This window comes from Phytophthora ramorum (genome assembly GCF_020800215.1).
Source record: "Phytophthora ramorum isolate Pr-102 chromosome Unknown Phyram_PR-102_s0006, whole genome shotgun sequence".
Lineage (NCBI taxonomy): Eukaryota > Oomycota > Peronosporomycetes > Peronosporales > Peronosporaceae > Phytophthora > Phytophthora ramorum.
In genome coordinates this window covers 3,211,631-3,236,682 of record NW_027150652.1, presented here as the reverse complement: position 1 = coordinate 3,236,682, position 25,052 = coordinate 3,211,631, and the positions used below count along the sequence as shown (strand labels likewise).

General features: G+C 55.2%; 10 protein-coding genes across 10 annotated transcripts; 5 read left to right on the top strand and 5 right to left on the bottom strand.

Moving 5' to 3' along the window:
• Nucleotides 1–1,244: 1,244 nt before the first annotated feature.
• KRP23_7883 (Phosphoenolpyruvate carboxykinase (ATP)) lies at nt 1,245–2,846 on the bottom strand (the record flags this gene model as incomplete). The annotated part of the gene is made up of 1 exon (XM_067893252.1): nt 1,245–2,846. The coding sequence occupies one exon, from the start codon at nt 2,844–2,846 to the stop codon at nt 1,245–1,247; it is 1,602 nt and encodes a 533-aa protein (XP_067745053.1).
• A 695-nt stretch (nt 2,847–3,541) lies between these two features.
• Nucleotides 3,542–4,936, top strand: KRP23_7882 (uncharacterized protein; the record flags this gene model as incomplete). Its single annotated transcript, XM_067893251.1, has 1 exon — nt 3,542–4,936. The coding sequence occupies one exon, from the start codon at nt 3,542–3,544 to the stop codon at nt 4,934–4,936; it is 1,395 nt and encodes a 464-aa protein (XP_067745052.1).
• A 1,291-nt stretch (nt 4,937–6,227) lies between these two features.
• Nucleotides 6,228–7,829, top strand: KRP23_7881 (Phosphoenolpyruvate carboxykinase (ATP); the record flags this gene model as incomplete). The annotated part of the gene is made up of 1 exon (XM_067893250.1): nt 6,228–7,829. One exon carries the CDS (start codon nt 6,228–6,230, stop codon nt 7,827–7,829), a length of 1,602 nt encoding a protein of 533 aa, XP_067745051.1.
• Nucleotides 7,830–8,211: 382 nt separating this feature from the next.
• On the bottom strand, nt 8,212–10,064 carry KRP23_7880 (Glutaryl-CoA dehydrogenase, mitochondrial; the record flags this gene model as incomplete). Its single annotated transcript, XM_067893249.1, has 9 exons — nt 8,212–8,551; nt 8,628–8,694; nt 8,769–8,832; nt 8,918–9,049; nt 9,123–9,267; nt 9,338–9,417; nt 9,493–9,585; nt 9,652–9,843; nt 9,915–10,064. The coding sequence occupies 9 exons, from the start codon at nt 10,062–10,064 to the stop codon at nt 8,212–8,214; spliced, it is 1,263 nt and encodes a 420-aa protein (XP_067745050.1).
• Nucleotides 10,065–10,567: 503 nt separating this feature from the next.
• Nucleotides 10,568–12,221, bottom strand: KRP23_7879 (uncharacterized protein; the record flags this gene model as incomplete). The annotated part of the gene is made up of 2 exons (XM_067893248.1): nt 10,568–10,894; nt 10,965–12,221. The coding sequence occupies 2 exons, from the start codon at nt 12,219–12,221 to the stop codon at nt 10,568–10,570; spliced, it is 1,584 nt and encodes a 527-aa protein (XP_067745049.1).
• A 175-nt stretch (nt 12,222–12,396) lies between these two features.
• On the top strand, nt 12,397–14,650 carry KRP23_7878 (Malate synthase; the record flags this gene model as incomplete). The annotated part of the gene is made up of 9 exons (XM_067893247.1): nt 12,397–12,585; nt 12,641–12,850; nt 12,931–13,104; nt 13,181–13,248; nt 13,307–13,358; nt 13,440–13,514; nt 13,584–13,792; nt 13,869–14,372; nt 14,455–14,650. 9 exons carry the CDS (start codon nt 12,397–12,399, stop codon nt 14,648–14,650), a joined length of 1,677 nt encoding a protein of 558 aa, XP_067745048.1.
• A 92-nt stretch (nt 14,651–14,742) lies between these two features.
• KRP23_7877 (ATP-dependent DNA helicase DDM1) lies at nt 14,743–17,049 on the bottom strand (the record flags this gene model as incomplete). Its single annotated transcript, XM_067893246.1, has 1 exon — nt 14,743–17,049. One exon carries the CDS (start codon nt 17,047–17,049, stop codon nt 14,743–14,745), a length of 2,307 nt encoding a protein of 768 aa, XP_067745047.1.
• Nucleotides 17,050–17,234: 185 nt separating this feature from the next.
• On the top strand, nt 17,235–17,676 carry KRP23_7876 (uncharacterized protein; the record flags this gene model as incomplete). The annotated part of the gene is made up of 2 exons (XM_067893245.1): nt 17,235–17,429; nt 17,497–17,676. 2 exons carry the CDS (start codon nt 17,235–17,237, stop codon nt 17,674–17,676), a joined length of 375 nt encoding a protein of 124 aa, XP_067745046.1.
• Nucleotides 17,677–17,801: 125 nt separating this feature from the next.
• KRP23_7875 (uncharacterized protein) lies at nt 17,802–20,109 on the bottom strand (the record flags this gene model as incomplete). Its single annotated transcript, XM_067893244.1, has 2 exons — nt 17,802–17,867; nt 17,956–20,109. 2 exons carry the CDS (start codon nt 20,107–20,109, stop codon nt 17,802–17,804), a joined length of 2,220 nt encoding a protein of 739 aa, XP_067745045.1.
• Nucleotides 20,110–20,326: 217 nt separating this feature from the next.
• KRP23_7874 (uncharacterized protein) lies at nt 20,327–22,373 on the top strand (the record flags this gene model as incomplete). The annotated part of the gene is made up of 6 exons (XM_067893242.1): nt 20,327–20,677; nt 20,761–20,903; nt 20,998–21,073; nt 21,150–21,856; nt 21,949–21,979; nt 22,050–22,373. The coding sequence occupies 6 exons, from the start codon at nt 20,327–20,329 to the stop codon at nt 22,371–22,373; spliced, it is 1,632 nt and encodes a 543-aa protein (XP_067745044.1).
• Nucleotides 22,374–25,052: the final 2,679 nt, after the last annotated feature.

The window sequence follows — 25,052 nt, the reverse complement described above, 5'->3', positions numbered from 1 at the left end:
CTTTCATTCGCTCATGCAGCATTTTCAAATGACTAATTATGCCGTCGCTGGGCATGCTCGAGGGATACGTCTTCACCACACAATCATCTCCACACCATTGACTCTTTTGACAGTCCTGAACTCGTGTAAACCCAGCGGTCGGAAAAGAGTCGAAAGGTTGAGCATGGCGAGAAAGAACGAAAGCCGGCCATTGAGATCACCCAAATCGTACGTTTCAATGATTTCCACTTTTGCACCACGCTCCGTCATCTGAATAGCTACCAAGCACACTTGCAGTCCCACCGCAGCGTAGCCAAACACGTACGGCGCAGCGTCATATCTCCACGTTAGTTTCTCACGCAATTCTTTAAGCGGCACTTCCATCTTGCCTTCTTCCCCGTAAAACACGCACACATTGCTATTCTTGCAGTAGAAGCAGACATCTGGAAAACGAATTCGTGCTGCGACGAAAGTTTCCGTTTGGCACACGCCTCAGGAGTACCGAAATGATGGGGTCCCACAAGTGATGATATAGTTCTTCGATTTCATCCTCGGCGCCAGACCTAGGGGGGTCAACAACGGAGCCCACGAGAGTCGCAGTTCGGTACGAAAGTTTTTCACGCGGTTCGAGGCTTGTTTCGTGATGCTCTGCTCTGGTCTCTTTTCACAGTACCTATCTAGCAAAGCTAGCACCTTATGCAACTATTTCGCTGCGCATTGGCTTTGCTGCGGATACAGATCCGCCAGCCAGTTTTAACATTACCGATGCTGGAGAGAACAGTGATCTTCGACAGTGCCATGCCTTGCCTTCCTACCTTTTTCACCAAAAACCACCCATACTTGTCAAGAATAACAAACATGCTTTTGCGCGGTTGTGGGCCTCCTTGTTCCCGAGGAAATCCTCGAAGGGCTTGATAGCCATACCAACAACAGCTCTATTTTTTGTTTGCCGTGGGAGAATAATGTGGTTGCCTGCGTTGCCGCTCTTCGCTGCCTTGGTGACTCGTCGTCCCGTGTGCTCATTCGTGGAAAAACCAACCAATCGCCACCTGAATACTCGCTCGCTTCAACTTGCCAGAAGGCTCCCGAGGCTCGCCTTTGAAGGTACGACGACAAGGACGTACCAGAACAAGTGTCGTCTAGTAGACCCTAGCAACTATTGCCCTTTTCTACTGCAGTTGCTTTTTCTTTATATTTATTCGAGTTCGATGGAGAGTACATAGCTAGATGCACCCCTATAGGAGGCGCAACTACGGGAAAAACACCTACACATTGGGTCCGTACACTGACAGGTCGTTGCCCGGCAGGATGAACTGCTTGAAGTTCTCCTTGAACGACTTGGCCAGCTTGAGCGCCGTCGCGTCGAACGCGGCCTTGTCGGTCCACGAGTCCTTCGGGTTCAGGATCTCCGACGGCACGCCCTCCACCGTCGTCGGGATCTCGAAGCCGAACAGCGGGTCCTTGACGAACGTCGCCTGGTTGATGCTGCCGTCCAGCACCGCGTCCACACACTTGCGCGTGTACGGCAGCTTCATGCGCTTGCCCACGCCGTACACGCCGCCCGTCCAGCCCGTGTTGATCAGGTACACGTGCGTGTTGTGCTCCTGTAGCTTCTTCTTCAGCAGGTCGGCGTACTTGGTCGGGTGCAGCGTCATGAACGCCGCGCCGAAGCACGTCGAGAACGTGGCCTGCGGCTCCGTGATGCCGCGCTCCGTGCCCGCCACCTTGGCCGTGTAGCCCGACAGGAAGTGATACTGCGCCTGGCCCGCAGACAGCTTCGACACGGGAGGCAGCACGCCGTACGCGTCGCACGTGAGGAAGATGACGGCGTTCGGGTGGTTGCCGCGCGAGTTCGGCTGGTGGTGCGGGATGTGGTAGATCGGGTACGACACGCGCCCGTTCTCCGTCTTGCTCGAGTTGAAGTAGTCGGGCTCGTTGTTGGCGTCGATCCAGACGTTCTCCAGCATGGCGTTCGGCCGGATGGCATTGTAGATGTCCGGCTCGTTCTCCTTGCTCAGGTCGATCGTCTTGGCGTAGCACCCGCCCTCGAAGTTGAACACGCCCTCGTCGTCCCAGCCGTGCTCGTCGTCGCCGATGAGCTCGCGCTTCGGGTCGGCCGACAGCGTCGTCTTGCCCGTGCCCGACAGCCCGAAGAAGATGGCCGTGTCGCCCGCCTTGCCGATGTTGGCCGACGCGTGCATGGCCATCACGCCGTTCAGCGGCAGGTAGTAGTTCATCATGCTGAAGATGCCCTTCTTCATCTCGCCGCCGTAGAACGTGCCGCCGATGATGGCCATGTGCTTCTCGATGTTGAAGATCACGAACACCTCCGAGTGCAGGCCGTGCGCCTCCCAGTCCTCGTCCACGATGTTGCACGCGTTGATGACCGTGAAGTCGGCGCTGAAGTTCTCCGCCACGCTCGCGAACTCCGGCCGGATGAACATGTTGGTCACGAAGTGGTGCTGCCACGCCAGCTCCGTGACGATGCGCACGTTCAGGCGGGACTTCTCGTTCACGCCGCAGTGGCCGTCGAACACGTACATGCGGTCCACGGCGCTGAAGTGCTTGGTGGCCTTGGCGTACAGCGCGTCGAACACCTCGGGCGTCGTGGGCTGGTTGATCGAGCCCCACCAGACGTTGTCCTGCGACGGCGCCTGCTTCACGATGAACTTGTCCTTGGGCGAGCGGCCCGTGAACTTGCCCGTGTCCACGGCGAACGTGTCGTTGGCCACGAACGAGCCCTCGTTGTACTTCTTCTCGTGGTCCGCGAGCTGCTCGTACGTGAGGTTGTGGAACACCTTGCAGCCGTTCTGGATGCCCAGCTCGCCCAGTCCGAGGGCGGTCGTCGTGGTCTCGTGCTGCGCCATGATGTCGGTAGTGTCGGTGTGTCGGTGTGTCCTGGAGAAGAGTTTGCTAGTGCGCAGACCGAAGCCAATTGGAAAGTGAGCTCCGGAAAAGTTGGGCTCATGCCGAGTGGGGCAGAACAGTGATCGGAAGAAGGAAGGCTTGCATTTTGACGAGCGGAGCCCTACGCTCGTGTCTGCGACGGAGCGGCGCTCGGGCGCAAAGAGGTGTCGCCGACGGGGGCGCGTCGACGGCAATCTCTGGCGAGAGGGCGCGTCACCTGTTGATGGAACTTAGCACATACAGCGATCGAGTGGGTGAGATGTCTCGTGTAAGTATCCATTAGATGAGGGCTGAGTACTTAGAGGGGTACTGTAATCACAAGCATTACGTGGGTGACTGAGAAGTGGCATCTGATAACGCCCCCCTCCCCTCCTTGTCGACAAAGGACCACTTTGCCGCGAACTTGCCTTTGCTTGCTTGCATCGGCGTGCTTCGATGCTTGCTTGTCCGAAATCGAGGTGTCGATGGGATCGAGGCCGTGTGCCGCTGACGGTGACCACTTCAAGCACCATCACTCCTGCCGGCCGGCGATAAGGTGGATCTATTTTCGCGGCTCGATTGCTATAATTGTGGGCAGCAATGGTCAGGGTGGCGTCTTGGTCGCGTTGGTTGCTTGGATCGGCTCGCAAGCACACTTTGCTCGCACCGTGTTGAGATGAACGGCTACGACGGACGCACGAAGGGCAAGCGGATCCGCAAGCCACAGGCCGGCAACTCGAACAGCAAGGCGCGATGGAAGTACCTGAGCGCAGACGTCACCGACGTCGTTGATAAGCCCGCAGTCAAGCTCCGGGCGAAAGCGGCAGAACGCAGGAAGTCCAATATCAACTTGGGCGCGATGGAGAAGCCAACGCTGAAAGTCGGCTACGACATTGATGGGGACGGCTTCGTGGACGTCCGTGAAATGCGCCTCGCCAAGTTTCTCGATGCGATGCTGCTCGATCGACGAAAAGAACCCAATGAAGGCCCCGCGCCAACGGAAGCTGAGTTACTCGCACTGCGTCAGAATGCCGGTCGAATCCTTATTGCGAAGGAGTTCGTAGAGCGCAACCACGAGCGGTTGTGGCGATACGGCTCCATTTTCACTGGCATGAGCGACGACCAGGCCGCTCAGTTCATCGCGACGCACAACAATTTCAAGAAACTCATGCCTTTCCTCGAGAGCACAGAGCGCAACCGTACGGTGCGCTCATCGCACCAAACGCGCACGTGCATTAATGGCGAAGTGGTTGCCGGCACTTTATCACCGTCCCAGTCGTCCTCGGATCTACAGCGGCAAACATGGTTAGAGACAACTCGAAAGCTGCGCAGTCCGTCTTTCACGAAGCATCCGCTTCCAGATTTGCAGCCCAAAACAAGCAGTCTAACTGCTAGCGCGAGTAGTCCCGACGTGTTCTCTAACGCGTATGGCGCCATCGACATCGATGGGGACGGCATCGTGGACGACGACGAAATGAAGATGCATTTACGCCTGCAGGTGGCTACGAACAATGACCGGGACGAGATCAAGGCCCGCCACTTCCAGCAACACGAAGGACGTAAGATGATGGTGGCAGACTTCGTGCAGCGCAACGCGGGCCAGATGTGGCTTTACGACGCGAGCTTCCGATACAAGTCCACTGAGCAGATCGTGGACGAAATAGCAAGTGGCGCCGGATTTGCCGCGGAATTCAATAGACTGCGCGCCAAGGAGCGGCTCGTGAAACTCACGTCGTCTCTGGGTGTGTCTGGCTGCATCGTGCAGCTCCCGCCATCCGAGCTACCCGTGGACCCTGCCAATATACTCGAGTTTCGTCGTGTGAAGGACCGCACCGAGCTGCTCATGGCGCGCAAGGAGTTGCTGAAGCCGCTGCAGCAGCGTCGGGGCCTGGATGGTGGTTCCAGCGGGCCGCTGCGCCACCGACCGCGGGGCATTCGCGAGGAGCATGGCGAATTGGGGCGCTCCAAGAGCGAAGGCAGCATTGGTCTCCCAAAGATCTACGACATCCCCGTCAAAATCGAGCCCATCAGCTCGTTTTCGGTCACAAAGTGGTGCTTAGATGCGAACTAGTGAAAACAAACTTCAACATGAACATGAATGCCTTCAACATCAGAAACACGCGCATAACCTACCCATTGCAATCGACCGCGTACTTGTGCGCAGCTGTGCGGCCCATTTGTGTTTTGTTATCGCCGCCTTGGAAGTAAAGCTTGGCCTCGGTGTGCGCACTTGCAGGCCGCCAAGCAAGATGAGACAACCTTTCCCCCAAGTTCACAACACAACCGACGCCATGGATCAGCGAGACCACGACGTCCAGCCTGCAGCCTGCAAGTAGTGCTCGTTCGCTGCATAGGCGGACACCCGGCAAGTTGAAGTGAGTGAGTATGCAGACGACGATTGGCCGACTTTTCCACGAATGAGCACTCTGCAACGCTATTGATCCGGATGTGGTTTCCTACGTTCTTTGTGGTGGCTTCGGCGCCGGAGCTGCTATCGTGTTGATAAAGTAACTCGTAGTGCGCACGCATAGCTACTCATTGTTTCGTGAGTTCTGCACTATTGCACTAGCAGCTTGATGCGGTTTGATAGACCCAAGCCTTTTACCTGGCTGCACTACCATCAGGCAAGTAGTGGAATTTGTGGAGTAAATCAAGCCCCTAAGTTGTGCTCATAAGCAATATGAAACGGGTTCCAATGGCAAACGCACGAGTAGACTTCGGAAGTCTTGTGCCACGGCGGCTAGCGTTCGCACCTCATGGCTGCGACATCGTACGAGCTTCACGCAGATGGTTGAACACCGTTCCGCTTGATCTCCGCAACGGGCTGCAGTGACCGAGGCCGCGGCGACAGATGGGAACTGCGACGTCCGTCCTGACCAAGAAACGCAAGGCGTGGGGCTCCGCCACTGCTTGGTGGTCGGTCTTAGGCCAAGTCAGCCAAGCTGGAGCAAATTAATCGTGTCATGGCTGTATATTCAGCACCATTTAACAGCGGGACAGAGCCGGGCCAAACCAACGACCCGGCTCTGTCGCGCGCCTTTCATGGCAACTTACACGAGACATCTCACCCACTCGATCGCTGTATGTGCTAAGTTCCATCAACAGGTGACGCGCCCTCTCGCCAGAGATTGCCGTCGACGCGCCCCCGTCGGCGACACCTCTTTGCGCCCGAGCGCCGCTCCGTCGCAGACACGAGCGTAGGGCTCCGCTCGTCAAAATGCAAGCCTTCCTTCTTCCGATCACTGTTCTGCCCCACTCGGCATGAGCCCAACTTTTCCGGAGCTCACTTTCCAATTGGCTTCGGTCTGCGCACTAGCAAACTCTTCTCCAGGACACACCGACACACCGACACTACCGACATCATGGCGCAGCACGAGACCACGACGACCGCCCTCGGACTGGGCGAGCTGGGCATCCAGAACGGCTGCAAGGTGTTCCACAACCTCACGTACGAGCAGCTCGCGGACCACGAGAAGAAGTACAACGAGGGCTCGTTCGTGGCCAACGACACGTTCGCCGTGGACACGGGCAAGTTCACGGGCCGCTCGCCCAAGGACAAGTTCATCGTGAAGCAGGCGCCGTCGCAGGACAACGTCTGGTGGGGCTCGATCAACCAGCCCACGACGCCCGAGGTGTTCGACGCGCTGTACGCCAAGGCCGCCAAGCACTTCAGCGCCGTGGACCGCATGTACGTGTTCGACGGCCACTGCGGCGTGAACGAGAAGTCCCGCCTGAACGTGCGCATCGTCACGGAGCTGGCGTGGCAGCACCACTTCGTGACCAACATGTTCATCCGGCCGGAGTTCGCGAGCGTGGCGGAGAACTTCAGCGCCGACTTCACGGTCATCAACGCGTGCAACATCGTGGACGAGGACTGGGAGGCGCACGGCCTGCACTCGGAGGTGTTCGTGATCTTCAACATCGAGAAGCACATGGCCATCATCGGCGGCACGTTCTACGGCGGCGAGATGAAGAAGGGCATCTTCAGCATGATGAACTACTACCTGCCGCTGAACGGCGTGATGGCCATGCACGCGTCGGCCAACATCGGCAAGGCGGGCGACACGGCCATCTTCTTCGGGCTGTCGGGCACGGGCAAGACGACGCTGTCGGCCGACCCGAAGCGCGAGCTCATCGGCGACGACGAGCACGGCTGGGACGACGAGGGCGTGTTCAACTTCGAGGGCGGGTGCTACGCCAAGACGATCGACCTGAGCAAGGAGAACGAGCCGGACATCTACAATGCCATCCGGCCGAACGCCATGCTGGAGAACGTCTGGATCGACGCCAACAACGAGCCCGACTACTTCAACTCGAGCAAGACGGAGAACGGGCGCGTGTCGTACCCGATCTACCACATCCCGCACCACCAGCCGAACTCGCGCGGCAACCACCCGAACGCCGTCATCTTCCTCACGTGCGACGCGTACGGCGTGCTGCCTCCCGTGTCGAAGCTGTCTGCGGGCCAGGCGCAGTATCACTTCCTGTCGGGCTACACGGCCAAGGTGGCGGGCACGGAGCGCGGCATCACGGAGCCGCAGGCCACGTTCTCGACGTGCTTCGGCGCGGCGTTCATGACGCTGCACCCGACCAAGTACGCCGACCTGCTGAAGAAGAAGCTACAGGAGCACAACACGCACGTGTACCTGATCAACACGGGCTGGACGGGCGGCGTGTACGGCGTGGGCAAGCGCATGAAGCTGCCGTACACGCGCAAGTGTGTGGACGCGGTGCTGGACGGCAGCATCAACCAGGCGACGTTCGTCAAGGACCCGCTGTTCGGCTTCGAGATCCCGACGACGGTGGAGGGCGTGCCGTCGGAGATCCTGAACCCGAAGGACTCGTGGACCGACAAGGCCGCGTTCGACGCGACGGCGCTCAAGCTGGCCAAGTCGTTCAAGGAGAACTTCAAGCAGTTCATCCTGCCGGGCAACGACCTGTCAGTGTACGGACCCAATGTGTAGGTGTTTTTCCCGTAGTTGCGCCTCCTATAGGGGTGCATCTAGCTATGTACTCTCCATCGAACTCGAATAAATATAAAGAAAAAGCAACTGCAGTAGAAAAGGGCAATAGTTGCTAGGGTCTACTAGACGACACTTGTTCTGGTACGTCCTTGTCGTCGTACCTTCAAAGGCGAGCCTCGGGAGCCTTCTGGCAAGTTGAAGCGAGCGAGTATTCAGGTGGCGATTGGTTGGTTTTTCCACGAATGAGCACACGGGACGACGAGTCACCAAGGCAGCGAAGAGCGGCAACGCAGGCAACCACATTATTCTCCCACGGCAAACAAAAAATAGAGCTGTTGTTGGTATGATGCATTATTTCGTCTAGCTAGGAAGCCCTATTACGCTACGGAGCCATGCGAGGCACAAACGCAGGAAGCCCCGTGATGGCACGACCCAGGATTAGTGCATGCACGTCGTGCGTGCCCTCATACGTGTTGACCGCCTCGAGGTTCACCATGTGGCGAATGACGTGGTACTCGTCCGAGACGCCGTTGCCGCCCAACATATCGCGGGCGTTGCGAGCAATCTCGATGGACTTGCCGCACGAGTTGCGCTTAACCATCGAGATCAGCTCCACGGGTGCTTTGCCCTCGTCAAGTAGGCGGCCAACTTGCAGGCATCCCTGCAGGCCGAGCGCGATTTCCGTGCTCATGTCTGCCAGCTTCTTTTGAATGAGCTGGTTGCTGGTACGAGGTTCGTAGAAGCAAGCGTTAGAACTGTAGCAGTGTCACATGATACACTCTTATCTGAAGCACGTACGCAGCGAGTGGGGCGCCGAACTGCGCTCGATCGAGGGTGTACTGGCGAGCGATATTCATGCACGAGTCTGTTACAGTTAATATAAGCACACGCGGTTAGTAAGCTACCATTTCCCAGGTATGTAGTCTGTAAAGCTCGTACATGCTGCGCCTAAAGCTCCCCAGGATATTCCGTAGCGAGCACTGTTCAGGCAACTGAAAGGGCCCTGTTGTAGTTGCGTGATCGGTCAGAATGAGCTTGTTAGAAATGTGATCGATGACAAGAATTAGAACAAGTAAGATTTACAGTACCTTGAGGCCCTTCACCTTGGGTAGCATGTTCTCCTTGGGAACTTCGACGTCTTCTAGGAAGATCATGCCTGTAGCAGACGCCATTAACGTTGCCTTGCCCTCAATGTAGGGGGCTGACAGACCAGGGAAGTCCTGCGAATATGAAACGTATCGCGGTTAACACATTTTTGCAGGATTACAAACAATCCACCCAGACAGTTCACACCTTCTCGAGGATGAAACCACGGATATCACCCTCGTCATCCTTGGCCCAGACAAGGAATACGTCGGCGATCGGGGCGTTCGTGATCCAGTTCTTGGAGCCATTGAGAACGTATTTGTCTCCTTTCAGCTTCGCACGAGTTTCCATGCTGCGTATTAGCGGTGCATACGGAGAGGTAAGAAGGCCGCACGAATTCGCCACTAGACCGTGAAACGTACGAGCCAGGGTCTGATCCGTGGTTTGGCTCCGTCAAGCCAAAACAACCAATAAGTTCACCCGTGGCAAGACGCGGAAGATACTGCGCAAACCCACAAGCAGCGTTGGATGTGAGAACAAAGCAGCAAAACCCTGTTGTCAGTGAATTGCCACCTACCTTCTCCTTTTGCTCCTCAGACCCGAACGTGTTGATCGGGTGCATCACCAGAGATGACTGTACACTCATAGCCGAGCGGTATGCGCTGTCCACCTACAGCACACAATGTCACTAAAGTAAGTCTTCCACTTTCCTAAATAACAACAACAATATCCGTACTTGCTCCACGGCGTTAGCAATGAGGCCGTAAGACACGTAACCCACGCCAGCACAGCCGTAGCCCTCGATCGTGGGGCCCAGGAAGCCCATCTCGCCCATTTCCTTCATGATGGAGCGGTCGAACTTGCCCTTGCGGTTGGCCTCCACGATGCGCGGCAGCAGCTTCCCCTGGCAGTAGTCGTTGGCCGATTTCTGCGGGCCAAATGTCAATAATTGCGTTAGAACTGCAGTCTGTATCGGTTGCTGAGACCGGCCAGCCGCACCTGGATCATGGCCTCCTCGTCCGTCAGCTGGCTGTCCAGCAGCAGCGGGTCGCGCCAGTTGAAGGCGACGCGACCTCCAGCCATGCTGCGCGTGGATCCGAGCGCACGACGCGCCACAGCGGACAGGGAGAGTGACTTGGTGACCAGCATTGTTGCGTCGACGTTGATAATCTGGGAATGACCTGGCGGTTGAAATTAGTCCCAGCGGTGGATGCTGATTGGCTCGTCCTATATCGTGATTGGAAGTTTGTATGCTGAAGATGTGTACACCACACCAACTTGAAGATTTGAGCACACAAAAAGGATAGCCAACTTCAACTTGGACCAAATACAGTGCAGCTGACGATTGAGGGGGGCGAGGAGGCAAACCGACAGATGCAGCGCGTTCACTACCACGTAACACGAGGGCATCCAGCACCTCCAGCGTCGGCAACTGCTCATGCAACAGCCCACCGCCTTCACCTACCTCCACGTGCCTACACCTACGCGAACGATGTCATTCTTCAAAGCAAACTCTCACAATGGTAAGCCTAGCCGCTTTGAAGATGACCTGGCCGCAGGAGTGTGTTTGATGGTCGGTGTAAGATTTTTTCGCTGACGCATTACAACGCTAGTTACTCGTATAACTTGCTAGACGGCGCCCTTGTTTAGTTTTAACTTGTTGCAGAGTAGCTGGGCCCGCTCAAATAGCGCAGCTCGCTGATCTCGCTGGTCTGAACGGTTGCTGGCGGTCCCTCGCTGCGTGCTTGAAAAAAACCTAAGGAGTGGTCGGTGACTGAAAGTCTCCACTTTGACAGCTCAATGCTGGTGCTAGACGCATCAACGGATTGCACCATACCGCACTGCCACTCGCTCAGCATAGGCTGACACGTTTCAAGACACAGCGTAAGCGTCTTGAAAGCAATGATATCCTTCAACTGAAAGCGAATTGAACCAGCGGAGGCAGCTGGAAACGCGGCTAGCTCCTTTGTTAGTAAGTCCTGCCAGCAGCAAATTTTCAGTTAGCGTTTCGTGATTTTAGTTTGCCAAAACATATCGCTGCAAACGTACAGGTTCGCTTGCTTTCTCCGTTGTCTTGTCCAGTACAGTCGCAACAATCTCGTACGGCCGCTTCCACCTTTCTTCATACTTGTTTTTTTCTTTTCGTTTTGGAGCCGCATCATAGCGATTGCTCTCTTCATCTCTAGTGACTGCATAGACGGAATTGTCACGAGAAGCCTGTGACCGCTGGTTGCTTGAAGATGAAGGCCCGTACTTCGCCAGTTCAGGTGTCTGTGAACGTTGTGCAGCCCCGTTATAGTTGTTTTCTCTGGTGTCCGAGGTGTCGTCGAGATGCTGTACAACCACCTGATCCCCAGTTACTTCATCAAAGAGGACGTGCGCCTTAGCGCTAGGATAGCCACGAGGACCAGTGATGCTGCCAACCGTGTGACCACCTACAGAGGGATCTTTTCGGGAGGTTTCTTGACTCCGCACGTTGCCCGCAGACGACAATGCCAACTCAACTGACTTTTCAGCTGGATTCGTTTCCTGATTGCCATTTCGCTGCCGTCTTCCATTCCGTTGCCTTAATCGCCGGCGTCTTCTGCGCGGTTCCTTCCCACTCTGCTCGGAACCGCTCACTTTACTTGCAACTCCATTTGAGGCAGAAACAGCCCCGTTCGATTTGCCTCCTTCCTGCTTTTTTGCAGCAGTCACAGATGTCTTGCGTCCCAAACTTTGCTGCACCGCAGGTTCATCCTCCGAGTCACTACTGCTACTCGAGCTAGAGCTTGAACTAGAACTTTCACTGCTGCTCTCGCTGCTGGAGCTTGAGTTTTCCACTCTACCAGTCCTTTTCCCAGCAAGGGACTCACTTGCCTTCTTCTCTGCACTCATTCGTTCTTGGACTTTCTTAAGCACATCTTGATACCTGTTGAGTCTCTTGTGAACGCGCTCCGTGTCCTCGTTCTTCTTGCCGCGCGATTTTCGCTTGCGGCGCTTCATGTTGTTCTCCTCTTCACTCTCAGACGATGGGTCACTACTAGCAGGAACGTCCTCCGCCAGAGGGCACTGGACGACGATCGTGTCGTTGTCTCTCACGATGCGAATGCTCTGCGTGGCCAGCACCGGCAGCTCTTCCAGCCGCAGCTCCAGCCCCTGCGGACATGTCTTGCGCAGTCCGAACTCCCGCTGCAGCACGTACGCCAAATCGCCCACGAGCTTTGCGTCCTTCGGCACCAAGTACCAGCACGATGAGAACCCGCGCTGCCGCTGCACGTGGCGCCCCACGTCATCGGCGAACACGAGCCGCACTCGGACCTCCATGGATCAATTGATGGAGTGGGAGTTCAATTTCCATTTCACCTGCTTATTGGTTGTTATTCATTACAACCAATGAACGCGAAGTAGCGCACCCTGTGTCACTCACAAAAGATGTTGAATGAGTGCAACCAAGGAGCTCATTCTCAGACCTCCTCCTCCTTGACCACGACACTTGCCCATGGACCGCATTACCCGATTGCACTCGCAGATCTGTGCCCCAGCAGCACCAACTGCAGAACGAGTCGACATGTTCGTGTCGCCGAGAGACGTATCCTGTCCCCAGCACGTCTACGACGCGGTGCTCTCGCCTGCAGCACTCGAGTTTGTATCGGAATTGACTGCTGCGTTCCAGCAAGAAGTCGACCAGGTGCGGTAGACTTGAATACTATTATTTAGTTATTGTACGACTAAAATGGTGGTAGCTGCACGCGAGGCGCCAAGCTCGACGCTTGGCGACGGAGCAGCATGGCATGATGCCGCATTTCTTGGAGGAGACTCGAGCGATTCGTGAAGATGAAAGGTGGAGAGTTGATCCTCAGCCGAAGGCGTTGGTGGATCGACGAGTGGATATTGGAGACGTGTCTCCTGCCAATCGGGAATTATTGCTGCGTGCATTGAACTCGGGTGCTCAGGTGGGAAATTAGAGGTTGTGGACAGTGAGCGCTGTCGTTCTTGGTTTGCTCAGATTGGATCGTTGTTTTTGCTGAGGTAGGGTGTGCAAGTGGATTTCGATGACGGCCACTGCCCGACGTGGAATAACACGATCCAGGGCCACTTTAACGTGCTGCAAGCTGCTCGAGGCCTGCTGGAAGTATCCGGGGAAAGGGTCGTGGCCGACCCAGCGCTTCTTGTCATCCGTCCGAGAGCGTGGAATATGGATGAACCGGTACGTATCCATTGTGAAGACGACTAATATTGTTGCCTTAGACGCTCAGGATTTAACTAACGGGTACGTGCTGCAGCATATGCTCGTGAATGGGCGTGCTGTACCGGGCGCGTTGTTTGATTTTGGCATGCACCTCTTTCACAAGTACGTACATGTACCACCTCTTGTGTCATTCTAGTAAAGTACTAACTCGATATTGCAGTGGCAAGCACCTTCTTGCAAACGGAACTGGTCCATTCCTGTATCTCCCCAAGGTACCGTTTTCCTTTGCACGCTACTTAATCGGTTCAAACTATGGATATCAACGTATCATCACGATTGCGGTCATAACGCAGCTGGAGGGATTTACGGAAGCTGCGTTGTGGAGGAAAATCTTCGAATACACGGAAGAGAAGCTGGGCCTAGCACACGTAAGTTTGAATCCAAGCCGCTTGTACTACCTCTTCCAGGATTGTAACGGCGAAGTGTATACTCTGCAGGGAAGCATCAAAGCGACGGTGCTAATCGAAAACATATTTGCAGCGTTTGAGATGGATGAGATTCTCTTTGAGCTTCGGCATCACTCGTCTGGCCTAAACTGCGGCATGTGGGACTACACGGCATCGATTGTTGTCAACTTCCGTCAGCGCCCTGACTGCTTGTTGCCAGACCGTCAGCAGTACGTCTCGATGAAGTCCGACTTTCTCAGGTAAGGAGCAGTTTAGTAGCTGATCTGTTGGTAAGGTTACGAGCACTGCACTGATAGCGGTTTCCTTCCGGTCTAGGTACTACATGGATCTGCTGATCCGTACGTGCAAGCGTCGTCATGCGCCTGCAACTACGGGAATGGTACCGTTTGTCCTGACGGAGTTACCACCAGGACTATCGAAGGACGAAGCCATTGAAAAGGCTCGAGCAGGAAAGACAATGGAAGCTCTCGCTGGATCTGACGGCGCGCTCGTGTATGACCTTAGGCTTGTGAAACCAATCGCCGAAGTTTTCATGTCGGCCCGTGGAAACAAACTTTCGTCTCCCCTTGCGTTTGATGAAGCACTTTTCACTGAAAAGCTGCTTACACTCCCACGCGGGGGTGTAACGCTACGATCTGTGGAGACGAACGTGCGCGTAGCACTTTCGTACGTGCTTCACTGGCTGTACGGCCAGGGCACTGTCGTCGTGAACGGTTGTGTTGAAGATTCGGCCACAGCCGAAATTTCGCGTGCTCAGTTGTGGCAGTGGGTGTACCATCGAGTGCCGATTGCTGGATGTTCGCAGCACGTCAACGCGTCGTATGTATTGTGCTGGTGTCATTGTGCTATGTCTCTCATTAAACTCTTGTTGATTATATTGTGCTCGGTCTTGCTGTTCCAGTCTTGTTCAAGAAATGCTTCAGAAGGTGCTGAAGGAGGAAAAACGGTTGGAACGGCACCCACCGCTCTATCTGGAGGCTGCGCGGCGCCTAGTCTTCTTGCTGTCTACGATGCGTTTTCCTCCGGCATTTATCACGACGTTCCTCCAGGAGCAAGAAGCTCTCGTGAAAACTCTGGAGCTCAGCACTTCGCAGTGAGACAATAGCGTTCACAGCAAAGATACTAAATACAACAAGCGATGAAAGAATTGGACCTACTTTTAACATCTTGATTGATACAGAGAAAAAACTCATGCAAAGCTCTCCATGGCTGCGGGCGAGTTTTCTACCACTTCATAGCCTTTGCTTTTGAATGGGATCACATCGACATCTGATGATTTGATGTTTTCCTGCTTGGTGTGTTTCACGAAACTCCTGACAACCAACTCGCGATCCAGAATCTGTCCCAGCTCTTTGTCAGTAATTCCACCGCTTTCGACACCCCTACGGATTTCCACGTCGTCCTTCAGAAGCTCCTCCAACTCCTCGTTTGTAAGCTTGGCATTCTCTGTTGGAGTCGTACGTTGCTTGAATCCACCGCGCTGAATGACAACACGCTCAAGTTTACGCTTTTCAAAAGCACGCTGAGTCATGCGGTCCTCGAAAGAGTTTTCAGTCACAAGACGGTATACGATGATTTCGTTCTTTTGACCAATTCTGTGGCAACGGTCCATGGCTTGGTTGTCCTGCTGCGGGTTCCAATCCGAGTCGAAGAAAATGACTGTGTCGGCTGCAATTAGATTGATACCGAGACCACCTGCGCGTGTCGACAGCATGAAAACGAACACATTGTCCTCATCGTTTGTAGAGGCCGATCCGGCAGACACCTTGTTGAACTTCTCCATCTGGTCGACGCGATCAGTCAGTTTCGTCGACCCGTCCAATCGGCAATAGCGGTAATCTCGCATTAGGAGATAATCCTCCAGAATGTCCAACGCTCGTGTCATTTGGCTGAAGATCAGCACTTTGTGACCCTTTCGCTTGAGCTCCCGCAGCATCAGGTCGAGCACCTTCATTTTTCCTGCTGTCTCCACGATCCTCTCGTCCGTGATTGCCTCACCGCTTGCAGTCAAGGGCTCGTCGAAAAGGTACGGGTGCAGGCAGCATTTACGGTACTGAATCATTCGATTTCTAAGGGTAGTCGTCTTGAACGCCTGTTGGGCCTGGAATCGGCCGTACTTCTCCTCCATCGCCTTTGCAAGCGTACCATCGCGAATCATATTGTAGTATTCCCGCTGCATTGGAGTCATAGCACAGTATACGAAAATCTCCGTCTTTGAGACCATCTCCTCCACCACGTCGCCCTTCAGGCGGCGAAGGAGAAAAGGACGGAGAATTTCGTGCAGCTTGGCGATCACCTCCACTTTCTTCTCACCCTGCAGAACGTCTTGCGCAGCGATTGGTTCGTTTGTAGCAGCAGAGGTGGCAACTGCATCGGGCGTAAACGAAAACCAGCTCTCGAAAAGCTCGAGGTCATCGAAGACATCCGGCAGGATAAAGTTGAGCAGCGCCCAAAGCTCTGTCAAATTGTTCTGCAACGGCGTGCCAGTCAGTAGTAATCGGTTCTCTGAGCGTGCGCGTTTAAGCTCACGCACAAGCTGGCAGTCCATGTTTTTGAGTCGATGACCCTCATCAATCACCATGTATTTCCACACGAAACCCATACTGGCAAAAGCCCTCGAATCCGCCAGCATCATCTCGTAGGATGAAATAATCACGGGAAAATCAGCGTCGTTCTTCTTCTTACGGTTCAGTTGATGTTTTCTCATCTCGCGCCGTTCAGCCTTCGTGCCGTGGTAAATCACCACAGGCATGGTCGGAGCCCACTTACGGAACTCGGTCGCCCAGTTCATGAGCGTAGAGAGCGGGGCTACAATAAGGTGCGGCCCACGCACTCCGAGCGCCTTCAAATGAGCCAGCAGACCAATCACCTGGATCGTTTTACCGAGACCCATTTCATCTGCGAGGATGCCGTTCAGTCCGTTCTCGAATAAGTTGCAGAGCCAGCGAATGCCTTCCAGCTGATAGTCGCGCAGCGTACCGCCCGTGAGCAGCTTGGGCTGCTGGAACTCCACCTTCACGGGCTGCTGGCGCGTGTCCAGAGACGAGTCTTCCTGCACCTCGCGCAGCTTGTCCACACCTTTCTTACTCTTCTTCTTGGGGTCCTGCGATGCCTTTTTGGAGCGCTTACGCTTGCCGTTGGACGACTGTTCCTCCTCCTCTTTCACCTCCACATTGACCTCAGGCTCGGCCTTCACAACTTCACTCACGGTGGCGGCGCTGTCCATGTTGGAGAACAAGAAGCTTGAGTAGAGACTGGCCTTCTCCAGCAGCGAGTCCAGTTTGGCGATCTTCTCGCCCGTCACCTTCACGGGCTCCGCTTTGACGGATGCGCTCTTGACGGTGCGGGCCACGCGCGCCTGACGCTCCTCCTCCTCGATCTTCTGCATAGCCACGAGGTCGGGCATGGCCTGCTGGGATGCGGCGTCGTCGGGAAACGCACTTGCGACCATCACTGTCGAGCGTTGCGCCAGAATGCGGAATGAGTCGGTGGCCATCCGCCTTCGCGGACTTTTTCCGTTGGCGCCAAAAGAGAGGTCATCAATTGGATGAAAATAAGTATTTCCGACCAATGAGACCGTTGTGTAGCCATGCCGAGACGTTTCGGCCGTTATCGGCGACGATGTTGCTGCTCCACGCCGTTAGACGAGCCTTGGGGGTATTAAAGAGATTCTCGAGCGTAATGAAGCTGCTGCTACTCGTGACAGTCGGATGCTCATTGCTCATAGTGGAGACGGTCAGTGTCGCCTACCAGAAGCCACGGTTCAAGCGAAAAGCTGCCCAGGTTGAAGTGACCAGGCAGATACCTGTCGGCGGTTGGGATCAGGCACAAGCAGACCTGACTACGATCGATGCCAGCATTCTTCCAGACTACTGGGTACGTCGGACTTTAGCGTTGTACTGGAATGATGCTATCTAACGGAGCAGTCGTCGCTTGGCGACAGGAGCCACGCACTGCAATGCTCTTTCAAGTCGATCCTCGGGTACCTACGAACGGAGCGGAGCCGCCCGAGCAGCTCGTGAAGGTGACCGACCGCAAGCACAAGTTCCCGATATTTGCCACCATTTGCTCGATCAGCTTCCTCGCCACTGTCATCACACTACTTATCGTCTGCACAAACTGAAAGTACACACAATCGTTTGCTTAGCCAATCAAGTCCTCTTGAATCTCCACACGCGAGCGGATGTACATTCACCGCCTTTGCTAGGCAGAACTTGCGCAGTTAATTCATCGGTGCTCTCCAATGTATTACTCAAATCCCTCAGCACTCACGTAAGCGAGCAAGAGCACTATACTGACGAGTGTGTAGCACAGCTTCCAGCAAAAAATCGACGAGCGTAAGTCCAAAAGGGCTTCTTCGCCAGTTGATGAGAGAAAACTCAGTGTCGGCTGAACTTCTCACCACCACTAGATCTGTAGCTGCGCAAGCGATTGCCCCACTGAACTTGCGAAGTAGCCGGCAGTCGTTGCCTCCAAGCCGACCGTCCCTCCATGCTTCTCTAAAGGAGGAGGCAGTAGCGAGCGCGCTAAGCTGCTGGCTCACGTTTTCGTCTAATTGATAAGCCGTCCTCAGCATGCGATGCTGGTCCTCGATCTGTTCGATTTGATCCGCCGTAAAGCACTCCAGAAGGCGCACACGCTGCGTTTGAACATGAGCCACAAAGTCTTGGTTTCGCATTTTGCACAGAGCTTGCGGAAGGAACGGGGGCAAGCAAACACCTGTACTTGTTGGAAGGCTGCCGCTGTCATCGCTATTTGAGACGATTTGGTGTGTCCTTGCCATAATAGAAAGCGCAAAATGTGCAGTGGATTCCAGCGCAGCTTGGCAATATATAGGAAAGCTTGCCATCAGCTCGTTTACTGCGTTGATCGCAAAGCTGCCTTGCTCTTTTAAAAATGAGAGCGTCGCGTCCCGACTCAATGTGAAATCCCCGACCTCGTACTGGTCGGTTTGGTCCATCACAGCACGCTGTGGTCCTGCCAACGGTCCTAATGCTCCAGTCATCAAGGCGAGATCAGTCACAAGTTTGCCGAGGCAGTCGCGGCGGGCTAACCCTGATGTAGCCACGGGTCCGCGCGACGAATTCAAGGCCACGTTCACGCGATCCATGACGCTGTTCACAGCGAGGACAGTGATCCACCACTCCTTCCCGGGGGCACCTGGTGGTTGCGTTTCTTGGACAAATTTTATAAGACGAGCGCGATTATCCGCGAACCATTTCAGTGCTCTTGCTGTTGACCGCCATCGGCCTTCCTCGAATTTGGGGCACACATCTCCTTTCATATCCCGGATCAGTGGAAGCTGACGACGAAAGTGCCCAGTCAACACTATCAAAGCAGATATAAACCGTTCGTTGCACAGCGCATTGAAGGTTTTCTGAATTCCCTGCTCAAACTGCTGTGCAATGCCCCACTCGCAAAACAATGGAGCGACGCAGTCAGCTGTTAACCGGCTCACTAGCACTCGAGCAGTCATAGGCATTTTTGTAATCCGGTCGCTCGTTGAAACTCCAATCAACTTCGTCTTCCACCCTGGCGCTACCACGTTTAAGCACTTTGTCAGCACTTCACATTGGTGCTCGATGATCTGTGTCGAATCCTCTCGAATAGGGACTGAAACCAAATGGAAATCATGCAGCTGGCCGTCGCGTTCAAAGCGCACTCGGACATCAAGATAGGAAGATCCAGCTTCACTGCTTCTTTCCAACGAGATTGCAAACGCCCACACTCCACGCAGCGCGTCCTTAAGCGTCTGCAAATTCACAGCGCATACCACACGACAGAGGCAGGCAAGTTGCTGCTCCGTAAATGTTCCGCTTTGCAAAGCTGTATCCAATCCTGTTTCCTCCGCTGTCTTCTGGAAGAGAGGTACGATTTGGCTGAACGAGATGCCCATGGCCACGTACTTCAAGCACATATTAAACCTCAGTAGCGATTCCACGCGCGCCACATAGCTCGACTCGCTAAGGTCGACCTCTGTATTGCCTGAATCCGGGCTGACCTCCCCGACCAGCGTAAACGTTACTGGCACATTCCAAGCGTTGCGATATTCATCGTTCGCGGCCAGGAACAGCACTCCACCAATGAGCTCCTCCACAATATCTCTGTCAATCAGGTACGCCCGAGACTGTGCAGCCAGCGCATTCGCCTCCATGCTCGGCGTCGGCTCACTGACCATCGGCGCCACGTCCCCATTCGTCGTCATTGCCAGTTCCTCGTGCGATCCGCGAATCGAGGCGAAATACGAGCGCTTGTCGGCGTCCCCGAGCTTCTGGTACTCATCCCAGCGCATCGGGTGCTGCTGCTCCATGTGGCGCTTCATGTTGTCCGGTCGCCAGGGCGCCGAGAAGCTGCGGACGCGGCTGCTCTTCTTGCGCTTGGAGCCCACGGCCTCCTCCTTCTCGAACGCCTGGCACATGAGGCACACAGCCTTCGTGGGCAGCTGTGTGAGGGCGTCGCGCTCCGTCACAGCCACAGCATACTTGATTTCCCACTTGGGGCCGAACTTCCGCTGCGATCCTGTAGCAGGCGCAGCTGCAGACGCCGCAGTAGCCATCACCGCCAGCGAATTTCCCAGTGCGACCCAGCGTCAATAAACCCTAAAATGAAATCCAAACCCTACAGACAACATCGAATTGGGGTTTCGGCTGTTTTCTTAGCCATCGGGCCGTCTCTGCATGCACGAGCGTCAGAGGTCCAAAAGCTGGCAGTTGTGATTCGGCAGCAAGGCGGCCACATCAGGTGCGTGGAAGGCAGGCTCCAAGCCGAGAGCGATGGAGTCGCGGCGCAAGCGGGTGGAGCAAAAGGGCCGCTTCACTATCACCGAGATCATCCCTGGCTCGCCCAACTCGCCCACGCGATTGTCGTTCCAGGACGACGAGGTGTCCGTCGCGGACTTCCCCACGACCGACGACGCGCCGGCGTCCAACGGCAGCTGCAGCGAAGTGGCCACGATCCAGCCGACACCGGCGCCTCCCAGGCCTCAGAAACTCGTGGAGATCCATGACGTAGTGCTGGAGCCTGCGCTCAAGGCGGAAGATCCGCCCGAGAGCCACACGCAGCCGCCAGAGACCGTGTCGGTGGTGTCCGCGCCGATTGAAGGAGCGTTCACTATTGTATCCGATGTGCGTGATAAGTAGTACTTATTGTAGTGAGAGAAGTTGGCCAGCAAGGAGCCTTAGAGCACTGACATGGGTATTAATGACAGGCAGAAGCGTCGGTGGTGACCACGGTCAGCGAGGTGACGACTCCTACCGCTGGTGCTGCTGCCTCGAGCTCTGGGATAGGCTCACCGTCTCGAAAGTATTCATCCCCCAAGAAGAGTCGCGATGGAGCGCAGCGCACTCGCCGGTGCGTTTCTGCCTCGGGTAGTCGCTTCGCGTCATCGCGCGGAACGCTCTTTGCAAAATTTGGTTTGGCTCACTTGTGCCTTGAACTTGCAAAGGGTCAAGCGCAGAGGCCGCTTCACCATTATTGAACTGGCCTCGGACTCGCCTACTTCCAGGAAGAACTCGGACGACGTACGTTTCGAGATATCTGGTTGTATGTTCGTGTGGGTGGGCTAAGATCGTTCTGTGTGTGGCCATGGCTCGACAGTTGTACGATCATCGATTCGTAACCACAACGTCTATCGGAGGCAGTTCTGTTGAAAGTGCCCCACAGTTGGGCACGCAGCTTAGTCGAAGCTTCGATAACGTTGAGCGTCGCACGAAGCCGAAGCGTGTGACTCGATCAATGCCTCGACTCCGACAACCTTCATCCATTCGTCGATCGCGACGACGAAGTGAGAGCCCAGATCGCGAGTTCATTGAATGCACGGACATGGTCGATCCCAGCGGAAATCAACAGCAGCAGCAAGAGGCTGCAGCATATGCGAAACTGCAGACTTTGCCGGTAGCCGAGAGCACGGATGTGCTCAGTAAGGTTGCCCTGACCACTGCCATTACGGCCTCTGCTAGTGCTGCAGTGAATACCAGCACCAGCATGCCCGTCTCGATCACTAGTGTGACGATCCCCGAGAGTGAGTCAACTGTTATTACGGTGACCCCGACTTCAGCACGGCCTGAGACGCCGTCTTCACAGCTCACGAAGGCCCCAGAAAGCAATGGAAGTGTTGTCAGTCTACCGCAAACGTCCATCACTATCTCGGCTGCTCAGTTCCTGCAGCAGCAGCAGACAATATCGTCGCTCATTCGACAGCAACACGATTTGAAGCAAATCATCAGCGTGCTTCAGGAGCAGCAGCAGCAACTCATGACAATTCCGTCGCAGATCAACGAGCTCAAGCGCCAACGAGGCAGCTCGTGCGTAGCAGCATGCTTTGTCTCGATTTCTTAGAGAAGGTGGACGCTCTATTGACTTCTGCTATGTCTTTCTTCTCATATTTCTACTGCAGCAACAATGGCGATTCCAGAGATGAAGAAGCGGTAAGTTGCAGCGATTCTATGAGTCGTGCTCATAGGAAGGCAATCTAAATGTTACGTTCGTTTTGCACAGCGAGAGCTATACACGCAGGTCGACACATTGACGCGAGCCAACGAATCTCTGCATTCGCTTCTGAACGCGGCTGAGCGTGAGGCGCGTCACCGTACATTGGAAATAGAGTGTTTGTCGGAAGAGAACGACGAGCTACGCCACCGCTGTGGCAAACTTGAATCACGCTACATGGACGAGCGTAAGCAGAGCTTTGTGCTCGAAGAAGAGCTCCAGCGCCTGCGCATGCTCTCTCTGACCCAGCAGGAGCAACACCTTCGCCAACAACAACAGCAACAGCAGAGCCGACAGGTTAGCAGTTCACAAACTAGTGTCGCTGTTGAGTAGAGTTTTTGCAGATGTCCAAGGTGCCAAGTGACTAAATACGATATCAGCGTTAGTGCATGCGACGAGAGCGTGTTGGTGTTCGTGGGAAGATGCTTGCTTGCCAAGCCACCGTTAGCGGCTCGTCGCACAGAGGAACACAGCGATAAACTTGAGTTTTTTAGAGTGGCAGGGGTCGAATGAGCCGTGGAAACACTGACATGTGCAGCAATGGCATTGAAAGCGCGTTCGAGACGATGGTGCAGCGATGGCTAATTCAGGGAGCGAGTGGCGAGTGGCAGCTACTGCCTAAGAAGACAACGAGCAAGAAGTTTGTGCTGCAAGGTGACTGTGGCACGAGGCCCAGAAAGCAAACAAGAGACAAAGTTGGCAGTCCAACCGGTGTGCATCCGAAGCAAGTGGGCAGTTCCTATCCGACTCACATCAATCGCAAACTGACAGCAGACTTCTTGCAGCGGTCAAAGATGCGCTTACTCAATGGATTGGAGAGTGGCCACGAAACAAGCAAGTGTGGGCAATCTCCAGCGAGATGTCGACCTAGAAATGATGTGGACGCAGATAAAAATCCAAGCAAGACTGAAAATGGTCGGGTCAAGTATTTGTCAACAGAAGCCAAGAAGGTGTTGAAGCCATCAGAATCTGTGGTTGTCTTCAACGACGAGGTTCCACCGCGTGGGGGCACTAGCACCATTGAGCCTACCATCAGTGGAAAGCTCAAAGGTGCGACGACTTCTCGTTCACGGGCAAAAGCGAGTACTATCAAAGACCAACCAAATTCTAGCGGCGTTCACAATGCAAAGGTGGAAATGGAAACCGAAGAGTGCAGGCGTATCACGCGTAATGCTATGTCTACACAGGCAGAAAGCACCGCTGCTATTGGAAAAGTATTTCCCGAGCAAGCATCGGACGGCATTCCAATTCTCTGCAACGGTCTGATAAAATGCAAGATTGAATATTGCTACAAGGCAGCGTGTCGCGGTGGTCTCTGCGCTGGCCATGAAGAGGACGACACATGTGTAGCGCGAGGCTGCAACAACTTGCCGTACTCGCAAGGTCTGTGCCGTGCGCACGTAGGTTGTAAACCACGTCCAAAAGACGAGGACTGCAATGGTGCAGTCCAAAAGACAACGATTACCAAGGAAGAGAACTCAGAAGGAGCCGAGTCGAAGGTCGTGAGCCACGAGGAATCTTCGAACAGCAAGAGCGCGGTGGCAATTCCACAACCCGCTGATATCGAAGTGTCTTCATCTTCGTCGCCCAATTCAAGCCGGCCTAAACTGCAGACAGCAAAGGAGCAGTCAAAGCCGCCAGCCTCCAATGCCTGGCATTCGTCGGATCTTCCGAGGCTTTTTCGTGCTGCAGGCCACAAGCGTGAGAGGCGAACAAAACAAGCTGTGGCGAGTTTTAAGCGGGAGAAAATCGGCCACGCTGGTACTGCGGTGGCTAGACGCACGTGCAAACGCTCTCGTGACGATCACCCCAAGGTGTGCAAAGTGAGAGGCTGTCTGGGTGAGATGGTGTCGGACGGATTCTGCCAGAAGCACGCGAAATGCAAGCGGTGCAAGGAAGACGGCTGTGGGAACTTGGCAGCCAAAGGCACGCGGGATTTCTGCTGGCGGCACGCTGCGAAGAAATGCCAGATTGACGGGTGCACGAAGAGAGCTCGGGTGCGAGGGCGGTGTTCCAACCACGGGGGGAGGTATGTCTGCCGTGAAGAAGGCTGCAGCAAGACTGTGTACTCGCAAGGACTTTGCGTGGCTCATTTCCGCCAAACCCGAGATCAACCGGCGAAGCAGTCAGCACCGCAAAAGAAAAGGCTCATCCGAGACGCCCGCTGCCAGCCATTGCGCGGATGAGTGTCGGTGAAGCGGAAAATTTGCATGTGATCGGGAGCTGCAAGCAGGAAGGAGTGTGCGATGTGTATGTGCTCACCGCTGGACAGGAGCAATCGCAATGATCAGCACTTCAATTTCCATCACCCGTTTACGGTGCGCTGCATTGTTGTGCCTTGCTTGTCAGGAATGGGTACATCTGGGGCAACGTCGAGTCTCCATTTGTGGCTGCACCACGTGCCGACACGAGACTGAGGTGAGCCTTCCGCCTGGTGGCCGGCCACCTGCACCGCACCTCGCTTGAGCTGCAAGACTCGCTCCGCCAACCGCCCAGATCCGCCCAGTCATCACGACCCGCAACAGATGCCATGTGGGCGAGCGTTGGCACCAAAGTCTCTGCTCGCCCACCTCTGACATGCGGCGTTGGTTACGCCTGAGGCAGCCGGCGACAACTGCAACGTCATGCTCAACTCGTCTGAAATTCGATGGACCGCAGCGCTGCGAGTCCGGCGTGGCATCAAGAGAAAGTAGTCTCCCTCGAGATGCGCCTAGCAAGCGTTGCGGCGGCGACCGTCCGAGTGACGAACCTCCGACGGCTAAGATCAACGGACCGTTCGACGGCGCGCCATCGCGTGGAAATCCTGCCGTCACGCGAGGGAGCGCACTGCTGCAGCAGTCCATACTGAACCCAATCGGCCCGGCAGAGCCCGGCACTGCTGCCATCAGAGACTGTCCGCTGGAATCTCAGCGTTCATATCCAGCACTGCTGCCAACGGAGAGTCCCAGCAGTGCTGGAATCTCAGCACCGCTGTACCCATGAGCGCCCGCCTTGCAGCGAGTTTCCCTACTG